Raw genomic sequence first — 13,375 nt, 5'->3', positions numbered from 1 at the left:
GATGGCAATCCCGGTGAAGCAAAAGGAAATGCCTTGAAAGGCAGTTTACTTTGTCCCAAAATATTTCAGAGAAAAAATTAACACAGAATACAAATTTCAAGTTGTTTCTCTGTCCTTCTCAGACTCCTGAAAAGCTGGTAATGTCTCTTTCAAAGTGCACTTTTTGCAGTGTAAAACTGCCTGTCCATTCCCATGGCATGCTCTGTGCGCTCCGTACATCCACAGCCAAAGCCTTAAAACCTTTAAAGCCTTGTATGACTCTAATGTAAGCTGCTTAATAATTTAATTCTGGTTGGAATCTGGCATGATTGGAATGGATAGGATTATCACATTTGGGGACTAATGCTACGAGTTCAACAGGGGTTAGCCAGTGTAACATGGTAATAAAAGCCAGTGATGTGTGTTTAGAAAATAATGAAAAGTGCCAGGAGGAATTAAAGTAGAATGGCACTCAAAGTTAATTATTACCGCAGACAAGAAGTTCGGTTTCAGTAGCCACGATATTAGTGGCAGTTAACACTTTAAAACCGAGTGCGTGTATCAGACACAGATGTCTCGGGCTAGGTGTGAAATCAGAATCTGCAATGTAACAGCAGCTGTCGTATAAATGTAGTTGCGCAAAAGCTCCATCTGAACTGAAAGTTTGCAAAGAGTTACAAAGCAAAGAAGTCATGCTTTGGATCGCTCTCTTTCTGTATCTCCTGGTGGTCTTGCCCACTACTGAGCTTGAACTTGTTCTCATATTTTACCACCTTTTCGGTCCCCTCTGCATGTGTCGCCTGTTTTCTGGGGGGTTTTTATCCCTTCACTCCCCTCTCAGCTCAGCTCAATCCCAGCCACCACAGCACAAGGCGTCACTCAGCTGCTCATGAGAGCAGCCATTGACTTCGGTTTGACTCCTGTCTCTGAGAGGGGTAGACGGGGTGGAGCCAGCCCCTCTGAAGAACCATTTGCCAGCGTCGAGCGAGCCTATGTTACCACGCAACTGCAAAAAGCACACACAGGCATAATATTTACACTGTTACATTATTTTCCGTACACGCCTCCAAGAGTGGGAGTCAAGAAGTGTATACTGTAAGACAGACAGAGGAGAAGAAGAAGAAGTAGGGGAGGAGAATTTGATCCTCGGCATACAAATATATACATATATATATATATATATACCTTCTGTGAATGGCTGGCTGGCCACCAAAATGTGTGGGGTTAAATGTTTACAAAAACATTAAACCTTCTCTGGGTCGGCACATTTTCCTTTGCGGGTGATGTTAAGTGTTCCACCCTGAAAAGCCTCCTTGTTGACATCACTCACTCCCGTCGTTAGTAATTCTGACCTCTCGCGGAGGAGTTCACTCTGCTCCTGTCTCGCAGCGCTAAGCGCCACACGTTTCCACTTAAACCGTGGAGGTCATTCCTCTCGGCCCGTGGAGACTCTGCTTATCGATGCGTGGCGGGTTCTGTCTTCGCGCCTCGCGGTGCCGGACCACTCGTACGTTCGCTCTCCCATCCAATAGACTTCTGAATCTGTCAAGTTAGTATCTGTCTGCTGCTGCCATCCAGCCACACCTGATTTGAATTACTACACACAATTCAACACTCGGGTCTCCGGGGATGGCTTGCTCCTGAGTGGCACAGTGGAACCACTTTCAGAGGTGCAAAAGAAGAAAAAAAATCCTTCTGCCCTCACTGCAGGCGGAGAGAAGAAAATACTTCTCTGCTATTTGAAAATGTCATATTTCATCAAGTCATGATTCCAGTTAGTTTAACTGGTTTCTCAAACATATGGCGTGTGCTGCGTTCTTTTTCTTGAAAAGGCCGTTCCTTGTGATTTATTCAAAGCGATACCTGATGGCACCACTCTCTGCAGCTTCCCTGGCCGCTGCGGGCACGCGGAATAATTTCCCATTAAGACGTTTACACCACGTCAAAATATTGCGTTCTGCTAATCACATCTGTTCTGCATCAAGCGGGATGCAATTAATAAAAAGAGGTTACAGTTGTGTTGTCGTTTGAAATGTTTGTTCAAAAGGGTTTGCACCTCAGTAAACATGCACTGCACAAAGGCCTCTCCTGTTTACCGAGCGGTGCGCTCTGTGATGTTTTATACCAAAGGATATCAAAGGAGGGAATAGCTCTGACAGTAGAGAGGACGCTTTTCTATAGCAATAGCTGATATTTATTGGAGCAATTTCTCTATGGTGACCGTCTTATTAAACGTAGGAATATACTAAATGGGTATTTGTGTGTTGCTCTCTTGAAAATATGAAAGCAAATTCTCCCAAAGACTTCTGCACCCTTGTCATTTTTTATGACATATACTAAATATTCTCTCCTCTCTCATCTCCGTCGTCCCTCCACCCCATCCAACCCCAAGCTGAGACACCAGCAGTGGAGTCTGGTGATGGAGAGCGCCGTGCCGTCAGACCGGGGAAACTACACCTGCGTTGTGCAAAACAAATACGGCTCCATCAGCCACACCTACCAGCTCGACGTGCTCGGTGAATGTCTTTTCTCTTCTGCTGTTTTAACAACACATAACTTAACACACAGCAATTATAAAAGAGCTTATTTTTAGCTGTACCTTAAGTCTAAATTTCCTGCAGCATATTATTGCCACAAATGAGTTGTGGTAATGACTCTATAATTTCTTTTTCCTCAGAGCGTTCACCTCACAGGCCCATCCTCCAGGCTGGTCTGCCAGCTAATCAGACGGTGGTGGTGGGCAGCAATGTGGAGTTTCATTGTAAGGTTTACAGCGACGCCCAGCCTCACATCCAGTGGCTCAAACACATTGAGGTGAACGGCAGTCGCCTTGGCCCCGACGGTGTTCCCTACGTCAACGTGCTGAAGGTGGGTCTGTAGCTCAGAGCTCTTTGTTTTACATCTGTAATGAGCCTGAGTCTCACTGCCTGGAGTCGATCTCAGTCTGCGATAATTCTACTCATAATTAATCTCTCCTAATAGTTCTGTTTAATGAGCTTTTACAGTAGGTGGGTCTGTGGGGCCCACAGGCTGTTTTCGCTGCAGCCTGAACCCGAAGAGCTCATTCCTCAAACACCATACCTTCATTATGGGGAAAAAACACACACCTGCATTTTGCGACATACCACACCATATAAAAATGGATTCTCATAAACCTAATAATAGCCCTGTAAATAATTTTCTCCACTTAACCACGGCACCTGCACTGCTTCAGTTTATTCTAATGCTGGCCTGAGCAGTGTGGTTCCATACTGGTGATGATGGAGCCAGTTCACTTATAATTACAGTGTTTTATTTTCTTTCTCCTTTTTCTTATTTGTTCCTTTTTCTTTTTTTCTACTCATTTATGTCATGATGAAACAGTAAGAGGATATCATTTTTAAGATTGTCTCAGACACACAGCTCTGGCTGTCAGCACAGACGTTCTAATTCAATTCAATTTCAAATCAGTTTTACTTGTTAAGGTCCAAATCGTAACCGTTGTCACCTCAGATCACTTTATATCGTAAGGTAAAGGCCTTACAATAACACAGAAAAAACCTAAACAATGAGATGATCCCCCCGTTAGCAAACACTTGGTGACAGTGGGAAGGAAAAACTCCATTTTAACAGGAAGAAACCTCCAGCAGAAGCAGGCTGAGGGAGGGGCAAGGGGAATGGTTGGGGGGTGAGCACCTATACTAACTTAGTGCAGGATTGTACCCAGTGATTGCGCATTGTGTCTCTTCCACCACTCTAAATGTATTCATGTTTCTTTAATAGGCTAACAGCAATTAATCATGCTTAACCAGCATTTCCACAAGCCAATCAGTCGAGTGCCGCTTACTGGTTACATTCGATTTGAATAAAATATGTTAGGAGGAAGTGCACGAAATAGGCAATAGCTGCATTTGCAGAGAAATATTTGTTATTGTTGAGATAAATGTCATGGTTTATCCAAATATCAGCTGTTGGTATTTCAGTCTCATTGCAAATCCCAGATTTGTTTATTTAACCACTGGAAAGGAGATTGCCAAGGCAGTCATGTTTGCATTGTTTGATTCAGTAAGTGACAGACTGACAATCACAACAACGAAAAGGTTTTCTTTGTCAGATTTCCTAAAATCTATATTTGGTTACAGCATTATAGAGAAGAAGAGATACTTGACTTTTTTTTTTATTGCGCTTTATTTCGTATTGAGTCAAACCGTAATTCAACTAAAGAATGTCAGAAAAACAAAATACATGAATAAAGTGAATCAAAAATCCACCCTAAAGGTTATAAGTCTGATCAGTCAAGGTGGCCCTACGTGTTTACTTGCTTGGGAAAGAACTATTTAATTATAAATCGAGCTGGAAAATGATGTATACGTGACTTGCATTTTCAGATGTCCCTGTAGATTAATCACAACTTTTCTGAGCTATTCAGCGTTGCCCGTCTTCAGTTTTTGTCCTTGCCCTGATGAAGCATCTTTTAGTTTTTAAAAAGATATTTTAATCGCATACTTCCTCATGAAGTATTAGGAAAGTGTAGATAGGATTGTCCTCAATCAATCGAAGAGAGGGCAACAACCTTAAACCCACTTCGAGGCGTGTTTTTAGATCTGGGGTCTAGAAAGGAAGACTCCCATCCACATCGCAAAACCCGAGAGGGCTTAGCTGTCTCATTTTGACCGCCCCCCCTCCTTTTTTTCTTTTTTCTGCCTCTGGAGAGAGAAAGAGGAGAGGGTGAATAAAACAAACATCTGGTTTGGACTAAGTTAACTGCTGTGGTGGCGGCAACGCAGGGAGAGAGGCAGGCTCTGCTAACCGCCACTGCCGTCAGATGTGCTGCGTCGCGTGGTTTGAGGAGGAGGAGGAGAGAGGAAAAAGGGAAGAGGCAACCAAAAAAGCCATGGAAAAAATTAGTGGAGGAACACGAGGAAGGGCAAAGTCAGCAGGGAGAGGGAGAGAATGTGTGACAGATTGGTGGGCAAAGATGGAGAGCGAGGGCGAGAACGAGTGGCTGGGGTGTCAGAAAAGCAGCGAGACGGGCGGGAGGAGGGGACGAAGGAAATAAGATGCAAACGTGAAACAAGAAGAGCAAGAGATAGAAGCTGAACAAAGCGCATGGAGAAACGTCACAGTGTTAGCTTTTCACATATGAAAGTAACTGTCCAGGTACAAGAGTGCTCTCAGGTTGCAAATAGATTATTTTGGAGCTGAAGCCTTTAGATGATAACCTTCCTGAGTTGAAGAGATGCTCAAGGCCTGAGTTTCTAATCTTCTAACACATTATTAGAATTATTATTAAAATTTTTAAATATCTTCACACTATGAGTCGTGAGCTTGAAGGTCTGGGTTACTCCATCTTGACATTAAAGTTTCATTGACTTTTAATGTCAAGTCATTTAAATAAATAAATGAATACCTTCACTTGTTACATGAGACGCTCTCCTATCCGCACGTTCAATATGAGGCTATATGAGCCTGGTAGTTTAGCGAGGTGTCCTAGGTGCTCACTCATTTAATGTTGAAATGTCACTTTAAATCTGCTGGATTCACAGTTATTTTATGACTTATTAAAACACTGACTGTGCCGAAGCCTTTTACATCAATGTAGTGTCATTTAATTTATGCTTGAGCTGAAACACGTGGGTCGTTTGTGGATAAGAGATATGGTTGTGGGTGCAGTATGTTGTCTTCGTAACTTCACGACTTCAAACACAAGATCAGCATATAAAGTGTCCAGCAAATCTTTAGAAATGTACGTCTGAGAAGGTGGAGTAAAATAGAAAGCAAAAGGACTGAGAGAGTGAGAGTAAGACAGAGCGAAAGAGGAGGAGAAAGAGAGAGGCCAACAAAAAGAGAGAGAAAGAGGGGGGAAAGCAAGCCTGTCAGCCCAGACTGCGGCTCCACGCTCTATTTTCGACTACCGCATAATTGAAACAGTATTTACTGAGATTTGTGTGTGCCTCCCTCTCTCTCTGTCACTCTCAGTCTCTCTCTCTAGGCCCACCACAGTTCACTCAGACATGATATGCTCTCTCGTGTGTGGCATATACTGTAGAAGTTAAATACAGCTTAGGGTGAGACGAGGGGGTCAAAAAAAGAATTTTTCTTTTCTTTTTTTTGAGAAATGCCTGAATCGTTCTTTTGATGCCTGGAAAAAGAGTTAACGATGAGTGACTCGCCCCGCACGGGGGAGGGAGAAGGAGACGTCTGGAGCCAAGCCGTGGATGTTCATTAAGCAACTATAAAACATGATATGTTTTCTCCTTTATGCGCCGGACCCGTTTAATAATTTAGCAGCAGTTTCTCTGCGAGCGAAGCACCCAGTCAGATCGTGAGTGTTTACACTCACAGGTTTACACCCTTATAGGACTGACATACTGTAATGCCTTTAAACTAGCAACAGACAGCGCGGATTGGTGCGAGTCTGCAATGTATGGTTCGTGTGTGTTCCTGTTGTTGTGTGTTTATGATCTTACAGGTTTGACATGTTGCTTTTAATCAACAAAACTGACAGAATGACACTATGCCTCACTGTATCACTCTCACGTCATGTTAGCATAGCTTAGCATAAATCTGTAAACAACTGGAAAGTCATAGCCTGGCTGTCTCTGTTTTTTTTTTACAACAGCAGCTTATAAAGAGGATTTATTCATCATGCTTTTCATTATTTTCTATCACATATATGCTGTTACAATAGTGGACTAAATGATGAGGATGATAAGACTTCTTTAAATGTTCAGCTTGAGGCAGTTTTTTCCACTGATGGCTCTCTGTGATGTATGAAAACACACGGATCGGCCAATCAGAAGAAAGTTTGCCTTAAAGGGAGAGAAGCTGGATCGTTTTTGAGCTGTGAAGCACGTATAGCTATGTGGAGATAAGAATGAGCGTAAGAGGTCCCCTTTGTTCACAATAAACAATGAAACTAAGCTAATAACACAAAAAAATGTTGTAAATGTAAAAACCAATGTGCAGTGCTTCTTTTAGATGTGTGTGTAGTATGTAGGTTTGCATGTTGTTACTATGTGTTTTTGCAGGAGCTGTGAAGGCCTCACTCTGCCTTTCAATTTTCCCTTTACAGAGTGTTGTCAGTAAACACATTGAGACCCACAGTAAGTTGAAACTGTCCAACGTGACAGAGAAAGATGCCGGGAAGTACTGGTGTCGTGCTTCAAACTTTGTAGGAAAGTCAGAAAACGCTTTCTGGCTTAACATATACAAACCAGGTAAATTCTGAACTCTGGGCGAGAACCGTCGTCACCACATTTGATCTGCTGTGCCTCTTCCTCTCTGCAATGTTCCTCTTGGTTGTGGGTTTTGACTGGCTCGCTGGCTTGCTGACACCTATACACATTCATCAGTGAGGTTTGAGTTCTAATGCTCGCATTTAGTTAGCTAATGGCCATCATCTATTTTAGCTCCACTTTGTCTTCCTTCCCGGTCGATAAGAGAAAGACAATATTGCGCCATTAATTAATGCAAAAACTTCAAAAGTCTCTCACACACACACACACACACACACACACACACACACACACACACAGATTAAAGCCCACATAAAACCTTTACTGACCAAAGCGTACCCGTACACAAACAAGCCAGTATTGATTTCTCTGGGAGAGCATCCTCCTGCTATATTAATGTGCTTTTATATGAGAGCATGCAGCAGGCGTCTGGATGTCAGTGTTCATTACTGAGGCACGGGGAATAAGTCCTCCACCTCAGCCTTTACTAAGCCACATCCAGCACTGCCTTTGAATCAAACTAACCTAGCGGTCATCACACCAAATGATATTTGAAGAAAGAAAAATCGCAACTGCAGTGATGCACTTTTTAGGCTGGGCTTTGGTGCTTAAAAAAAAAGTTGTAGTTGATGATACTCTTGATATTTACAAAAAGTGCACAGTGACAAGATGGCGTGTAAGAGGTGGGAACTCAGACCCTGTTGTATTTCTGTGAGTTCCTTTCTCAAGGCACAAACTATTTAAGACTAAGACTGTTTAAATCAAGCGTGCAAACTGATTTACTAACGTTAAATATCTGCACAATTTAAAAAGCTGGGGGGAAAAAGGGTTTTTTGTGCTTTATGGCGCTTTATTAAATCACCCATAAAACTAACCAGGCCTCTGAGCTCTATTTGGGGATTGCGGACCATTTAATAAATCTGGCTCTCTAAATTTTACTTGTAAAAAATTCAGGTGAAATCCCATTTTGGTAATGACATCTTGCAGCAGTAATCTTAAACTAAAAATATCTTTTTAAAACATCTTTACAAAACCCGGTGCTCATTTGAATTTGTTTTCTTTTAAAAACATAAAGGATCTAGGACTGATCCTTGAGGCATTCCTAGAAAAACACTGATCCAAAGGCGCAAATCACTTTCCTCTCACAAACACACAAAGACCTTCATAAGCAAGTCCAGAACCAAAGGCAAGCTTTGTCATCAGGTCAACTGTACGTGGTTCAGTTTAAACTCACGGGTGCATTTGGAGGCAACAGAAAACTCTCCTTATCAAAGAAGCTTACAGAAGTCTGTAAGAAATATTTTGTGTTAGGAAACTCTGTTATGACACTTCTGCCTGTTCTAAATGTGGAAATGGATGCCTGTGTCTTACGATTCCACATATGAAAGTAAATCACTGCTACAGTCTAGAAAATTCTTGATAGGAGTTCATTACATCAAAGAGTGCCTGTGGCGTTAGGCTGAACCAACGAGCTTGTCTCACAGCGTGGTGTAGGTGCTGCTTGGGTGTTTTCAGGTGTGGGTGATGGTGCTGACAACAGTAAACAGGACTGTCCTTTCCTCCAGGGTGCATTTGGTGTTTCTTCTAAGAAGCTTTCGCCTTACGATATATCTTCTCTCTCTGTCTCTTTCTCTTCCCTCTCCTCCCTCTCATCCTCCACAGACGGCTGGCATTAACACTACAGATAAGGAGCTAGAGGTTCTCTTCTTGACCAATGTGTCTTTTGAGGATGCGGGCGAGTACACTTGTCTCGCAGGGAACTCTATCGGCTTTTCTTACCACTCTGCTTGGCTGACGGTGCTTCCAGGTATACTCTTCACTCTGTGGGTCCATTTTCTCCCACCTGTGTTACCTGAAATGTTAGAAACGCCACGAAACTTGTTTTGCTCTGCAGCACAATATTTAACATCAATTTTCAAACCTAATTATCATAGATTGCTACTTGTAAGCACATATTTTAAGTGCGTCGACGCTCTGTCACCATCCCTTTAATTTAACCAACCGAACATGCAATCCATCCTTCACTGAAAGGCGCTTTTTAATCAGAGCAGATCGTCTGCTCAGATGTCTCTGGGCTATGAGGCAATTTAACGACACTTCAGCTTTTGCTTTTCAAGACAATAATTGCCTCCCTGAGGAAAAGCGTATCACAGGTGCAATTACCTGCAGCAGGATAAAACTACACGATGATCACACCGTGGGTTGCTGCCCCAACCCACGGTGTGAATGCGAGCTTTCAGTGAGGAACAACAAGTTTCTGATCTGTTTCTCTTTTGATTTATGGATATTTCTTCACAGAAAATGCTCACTAAAAATCCATTTGGTTGAAGTGTGCTACTGAACAAAGCAAGCTATTTTTGAGTGGGAATTAAAACAAAATGCTGTGTGAATTTGGTGAATTTCAAATGACTTTTCACATTTTCCCTCCTAAAGCAGTGAGTCCACAAAAGGAAGACTACTACGCCGACATCCTTATCTACGTGACAGGCTGCGTGCTCTTCATCCTCGCCGTGGTCATCGCAATCCTCTGTCGTATGAGGATGACCACGCAGAAGACTCTGCCCACGCCTCCCGTGCAAAAACTGTCAAAGTTCCCCCTCAAGAGACAGGTAACAGAAAGTAGATACAAGATTTGCACAAGACTTTCCCAAAACCCTTCTTCTCTCTGCTTGTCTGTTTAATGCAGCTTTTAGTATATAACCCAGGTCAAACTAAGAAAGGAAGAGTTTGGGGTATCTGTCATTTAAATAATAGAACAAAGTATAAATTGGTTAAAGAAGGTTTCTACGCGTCTGTCTGTCCTGTTGTTTAATTGGCGCTGTGTTGACGATGGACGGCAGCACACTGGTGACATGTGTTCACATTTATCTTGGAGCAGATTTGGTTCAGGGATATTTATGCGCTCCTGTGACTGTCAGTGTTGGTTTTAGATTTCACTCTGAGTGTATCACACACTCTCTCTCATCAACTGTTTGCGAAGAAACACAGAGTGGAGCAGCTGCATTGCCGCAGCTTTTAGTCCGAAGAACTCTTCGTGACTTCAAGCTTAGATACAGTATCTACTAAGATCGGGCTAATCATGCTCAGTTTATTATCGAACAGGCTGTTATTGAAATTAAAGCAAGTCTCGAGGGCTGAAGGAATAATTTATTTTGTAAAAAAATTGTTGAGCACTCTTCCAACAAGAGTTGAGACAAAGGATTGATCATCTCTTTATGTAAACACAAAGATAGAGCTAGTAGCGGGTTAGCTTAGCATAAAGAGTAAAACCTGGGTACGCTAGCTTGACTTGTTAGTAAACACTCAGAGACAGACCGACAGATACAGGATTTTTTTTTAGACTGATGTTGATATTTTAACCCTTCAAGCTCTTTTTCTGACCTTAGTGGTTTCTGTCATATTTCAGGACTGCTTATAGAACAAAATTATTGGGTGCACATCAGACGTTAGCATAGCTGGTCTCTGCTTATGCAGCTACCCTTGAAAAAAATAACAGAAACTGCTTCTAATGGTCATCAAACCACATCCTTATTGATTTATACTGAGATGCTAAAATTCGTCATTATCTGTACGGGGGACGCTGTCAGATGTCATCTTTTTGGGGGTAGAATTAAGACTAGAGATGGCACGATACCACTTTTTTATGTCCGATACCGATACCGATATCATAAATTTGGATATCTGCCGATACCGATATGAATCCGATATAGTGTGTTTTAATCAACAAAACTGTTTTTTAAAATATCTTGCTGCATTTTGCAAGTCTGCAAGTTCATACTCAAGTTTAAAACAACAACTACACTAAAGCTATTCTGTTATACCTGTATACAAAAAAAATATTTCATAGTTCAGCAATACTGATCAATCTAATAAACTTAGACCTACACCATCCTCCCTATTCTGGTATTTTAAAGAGTACTTAGCGTAAATATTAAGCAACCTAACTAATAGGGTTCCAACTCCCAGCAACAACAAAAATAAATAAATAAAAAATAGGGAACCACCCCTCACGCTCCACCTCATGATGCTTAATCAACGTAATCAACCTTAATTTGATGCAGTGTGAAAAAAAATGCACAGAAATCAATTATTTTTCAAGAAATATTAAATAGATTCAACATCTTTCTTCAACAAAATTGCAGACTGCACAGATGGTACCTTCCCAAAGGAAAAAGTACTATAGCTTACTAGGGTATATATATTAGACTTAATAGTCACTATATACAGTAATTGACTTCTATTCATTTTACATCAAATTAAAACTTTGGGTGTCAGATAATTATTTATTAAAAGCTAGACATTTTAAATGAGAATAAGAAAGAAAAGTATGTCTTTGTGCCCCCTTTTCCCTGTTAATGCCCTATCGGCCCCCCTGGCTAAACTTTGCTAGATCCGCCCCTGCACAGTTACAGCCGTCAGCTACGTAGAAAAAGATCCTGGTGTAGAAAGAAATATTAAATAAATTCTAACAACAGCTTATCAAGCTTAAACGTGCTGCTGTTGTTCAGCCGCTGGTTTGCTCTTTCTGGCGCAAAGTGGACCAAAAACAAACCAGAGAGACTCACGACAGAAAAGCCGATCAGCTGATCATTAGCAGTTTCACGATTGAAGTAGCAGCCGGAGAGCGAGAGGCAGTCGCTCGTTAAGCTTAACGCAGGAATGCTTTACAAACATTTAGAGATGGACTTACACACTTGCTTTACTTCTCTCGGGGATAACTTTGTCGGAGATGAAATGCCAGGTTGCTAGCGAAGCTCCAAATGCTATCCAGACCACCGACAGGTCCCGCATGCCACAGCTGCTCTATCACGTGATGCATACTGTTCCGACGTTCTGAGGCGAGTTACGGCGTGTTGCAAGTTTTGTGAGGTGCTTTCGTGATATTTAATGGATCGGATTACATTTTTTATTTTTCTCCGATATCCGATCCAGTAATTTAGGTCAGTATCGGACCGATACCGATACGTAATATCGGATCGGTCCATCTCTAATTAAGACGCACGAAAAAACATTTCCTCAACATTTGTTATGCAGTTACTTATTCATGGATCATTTGCTAAGATCATTTGCGGATCGGATCGCGAGTCGTCGTCACCATTTTACGCTCTGTTGTCATCAGTTGCAGAGCGCCCTCTTGTGGACTAACTATACAACGTCAGCACTGATATAATGGTTAAAGTGTGTTTTCTTTGTCTCTTCTTTACTTTTTTAATTGTTATTTATATGCCGTTATAAATGCTGATTCTTATATGTTGCCAAATAGCTAATATAAACCAATTTTTACTGTGCTTTACTGTGAGCAGCTCTAATGCTAACTTTTAACAGATATATGAAGGGGGCTTTCAGTTTTTAGGTTAAATCAAGATAATTCTTCTTTTTTTTTTTTTTAATAATTTCTGCTACAAATAGCATTTTGTGCAATTTATTGTTCACGGTTTGTTTCCCTTAAACAAGCAAAATCATATTAGGAGAAATGAAAACACACTGATGAGGCTTCAAAAAATAAGATATCAGATATGATACACTTGGCAGTACGGGGTTAAAAGGGAACTATTACGCTCTTTTATAAGTCCAAGTTATTATTTTTGGACTCTAGCTTTGCATGAATCACAGTTCAAGAAATCCTGATTTATCCTACGTACTGTAGTTTATCTTCCATCTGAAAAAAGCTTTTTTACCTTCAACCTTTTCTCTAAAGAGAAGGTCGAACAAGAGGTGGGACAAATAGGCTTCTGTGCTCAGAGCCAGAGCTGTGAGTCTGGGTTGAGCATATTAAGGATAGCCACTTTGAATGACATCACAGAGAGCCAAGAACAAAACAAGACAGTCAGAAACAGATTATTTAGAGCAGTCGCACTAATCCCTGTGAGCCTTTAGCTCATTACTTTTGGTCTCTTACAGTAATTATAATCCAGGTAGGGATGTGCATCTTACCATTTCTCTCTGAATGCCAAGATTGTCTGAATGTCTAACATGTAGACGAGTTTGCGATTATCTCTTCGGCCCCACCCTGCTGGCTCCCACTGTGTGCAGGACATAGCCACTATGTGTGTCTGTGTGTTTTGTGCAAAATCCAGCTTTCCGACTCCATAATTAAAGGGTTGTGCATCTCAAAATGGAAACGATGCATTTTTAGAAAAGAAAATATTATTTGAAAGCCATAATGCAGTTCTTGGAAA

At 41.5% G+C, this 13,375-nt stretch overlaps 1 protein-coding gene across 1 annotated transcript in view; it reads left to right on the top strand.

Annotated features, from left to right (window-relative positions):
• fgfr3 (fibroblast growth factor receptor 3) overlaps positions 1–13,375 on the top strand; it is a 63,324-nt gene that overhangs the window by 40,492 nt on the left and 9,457 nt on the right. The window contains exons 6-9 of the mRNA XM_085342938.1: positions 2,372–2,495; positions 2,657–2,847; positions 7,034–7,178; positions 9,630–9,805. Coding sequence (XP_085199064.1) covers positions 2,372–2,495; positions 2,657–2,847; positions 7,034–7,178; positions 9,630–9,805 — 636 coding nt within the window. The remainder of the gene's footprint in view (positions 1–2,371; positions 2,496–2,656; positions 2,848–7,033; positions 7,179–9,629; positions 9,806–13,375) is intronic.

Source organism: Diplotaxodon limnothrissa, linkage group LG19, assembly GCF_057381915.1.
Source record: "Diplotaxodon limnothrissa isolate DT_005_m linkage group LG19, D_limnothrissa_male_GT1.1, whole genome shotgun sequence".
Lineage (NCBI taxonomy): Eukaryota > Metazoa > Chordata > Actinopteri > Cichliformes > Cichlidae > Diplotaxodon > Diplotaxodon limnothrissa.
Note: the sequence above shows the minus strand (reverse complement) of the source record. Positions and strands in the feature narration are given on the sequence as shown.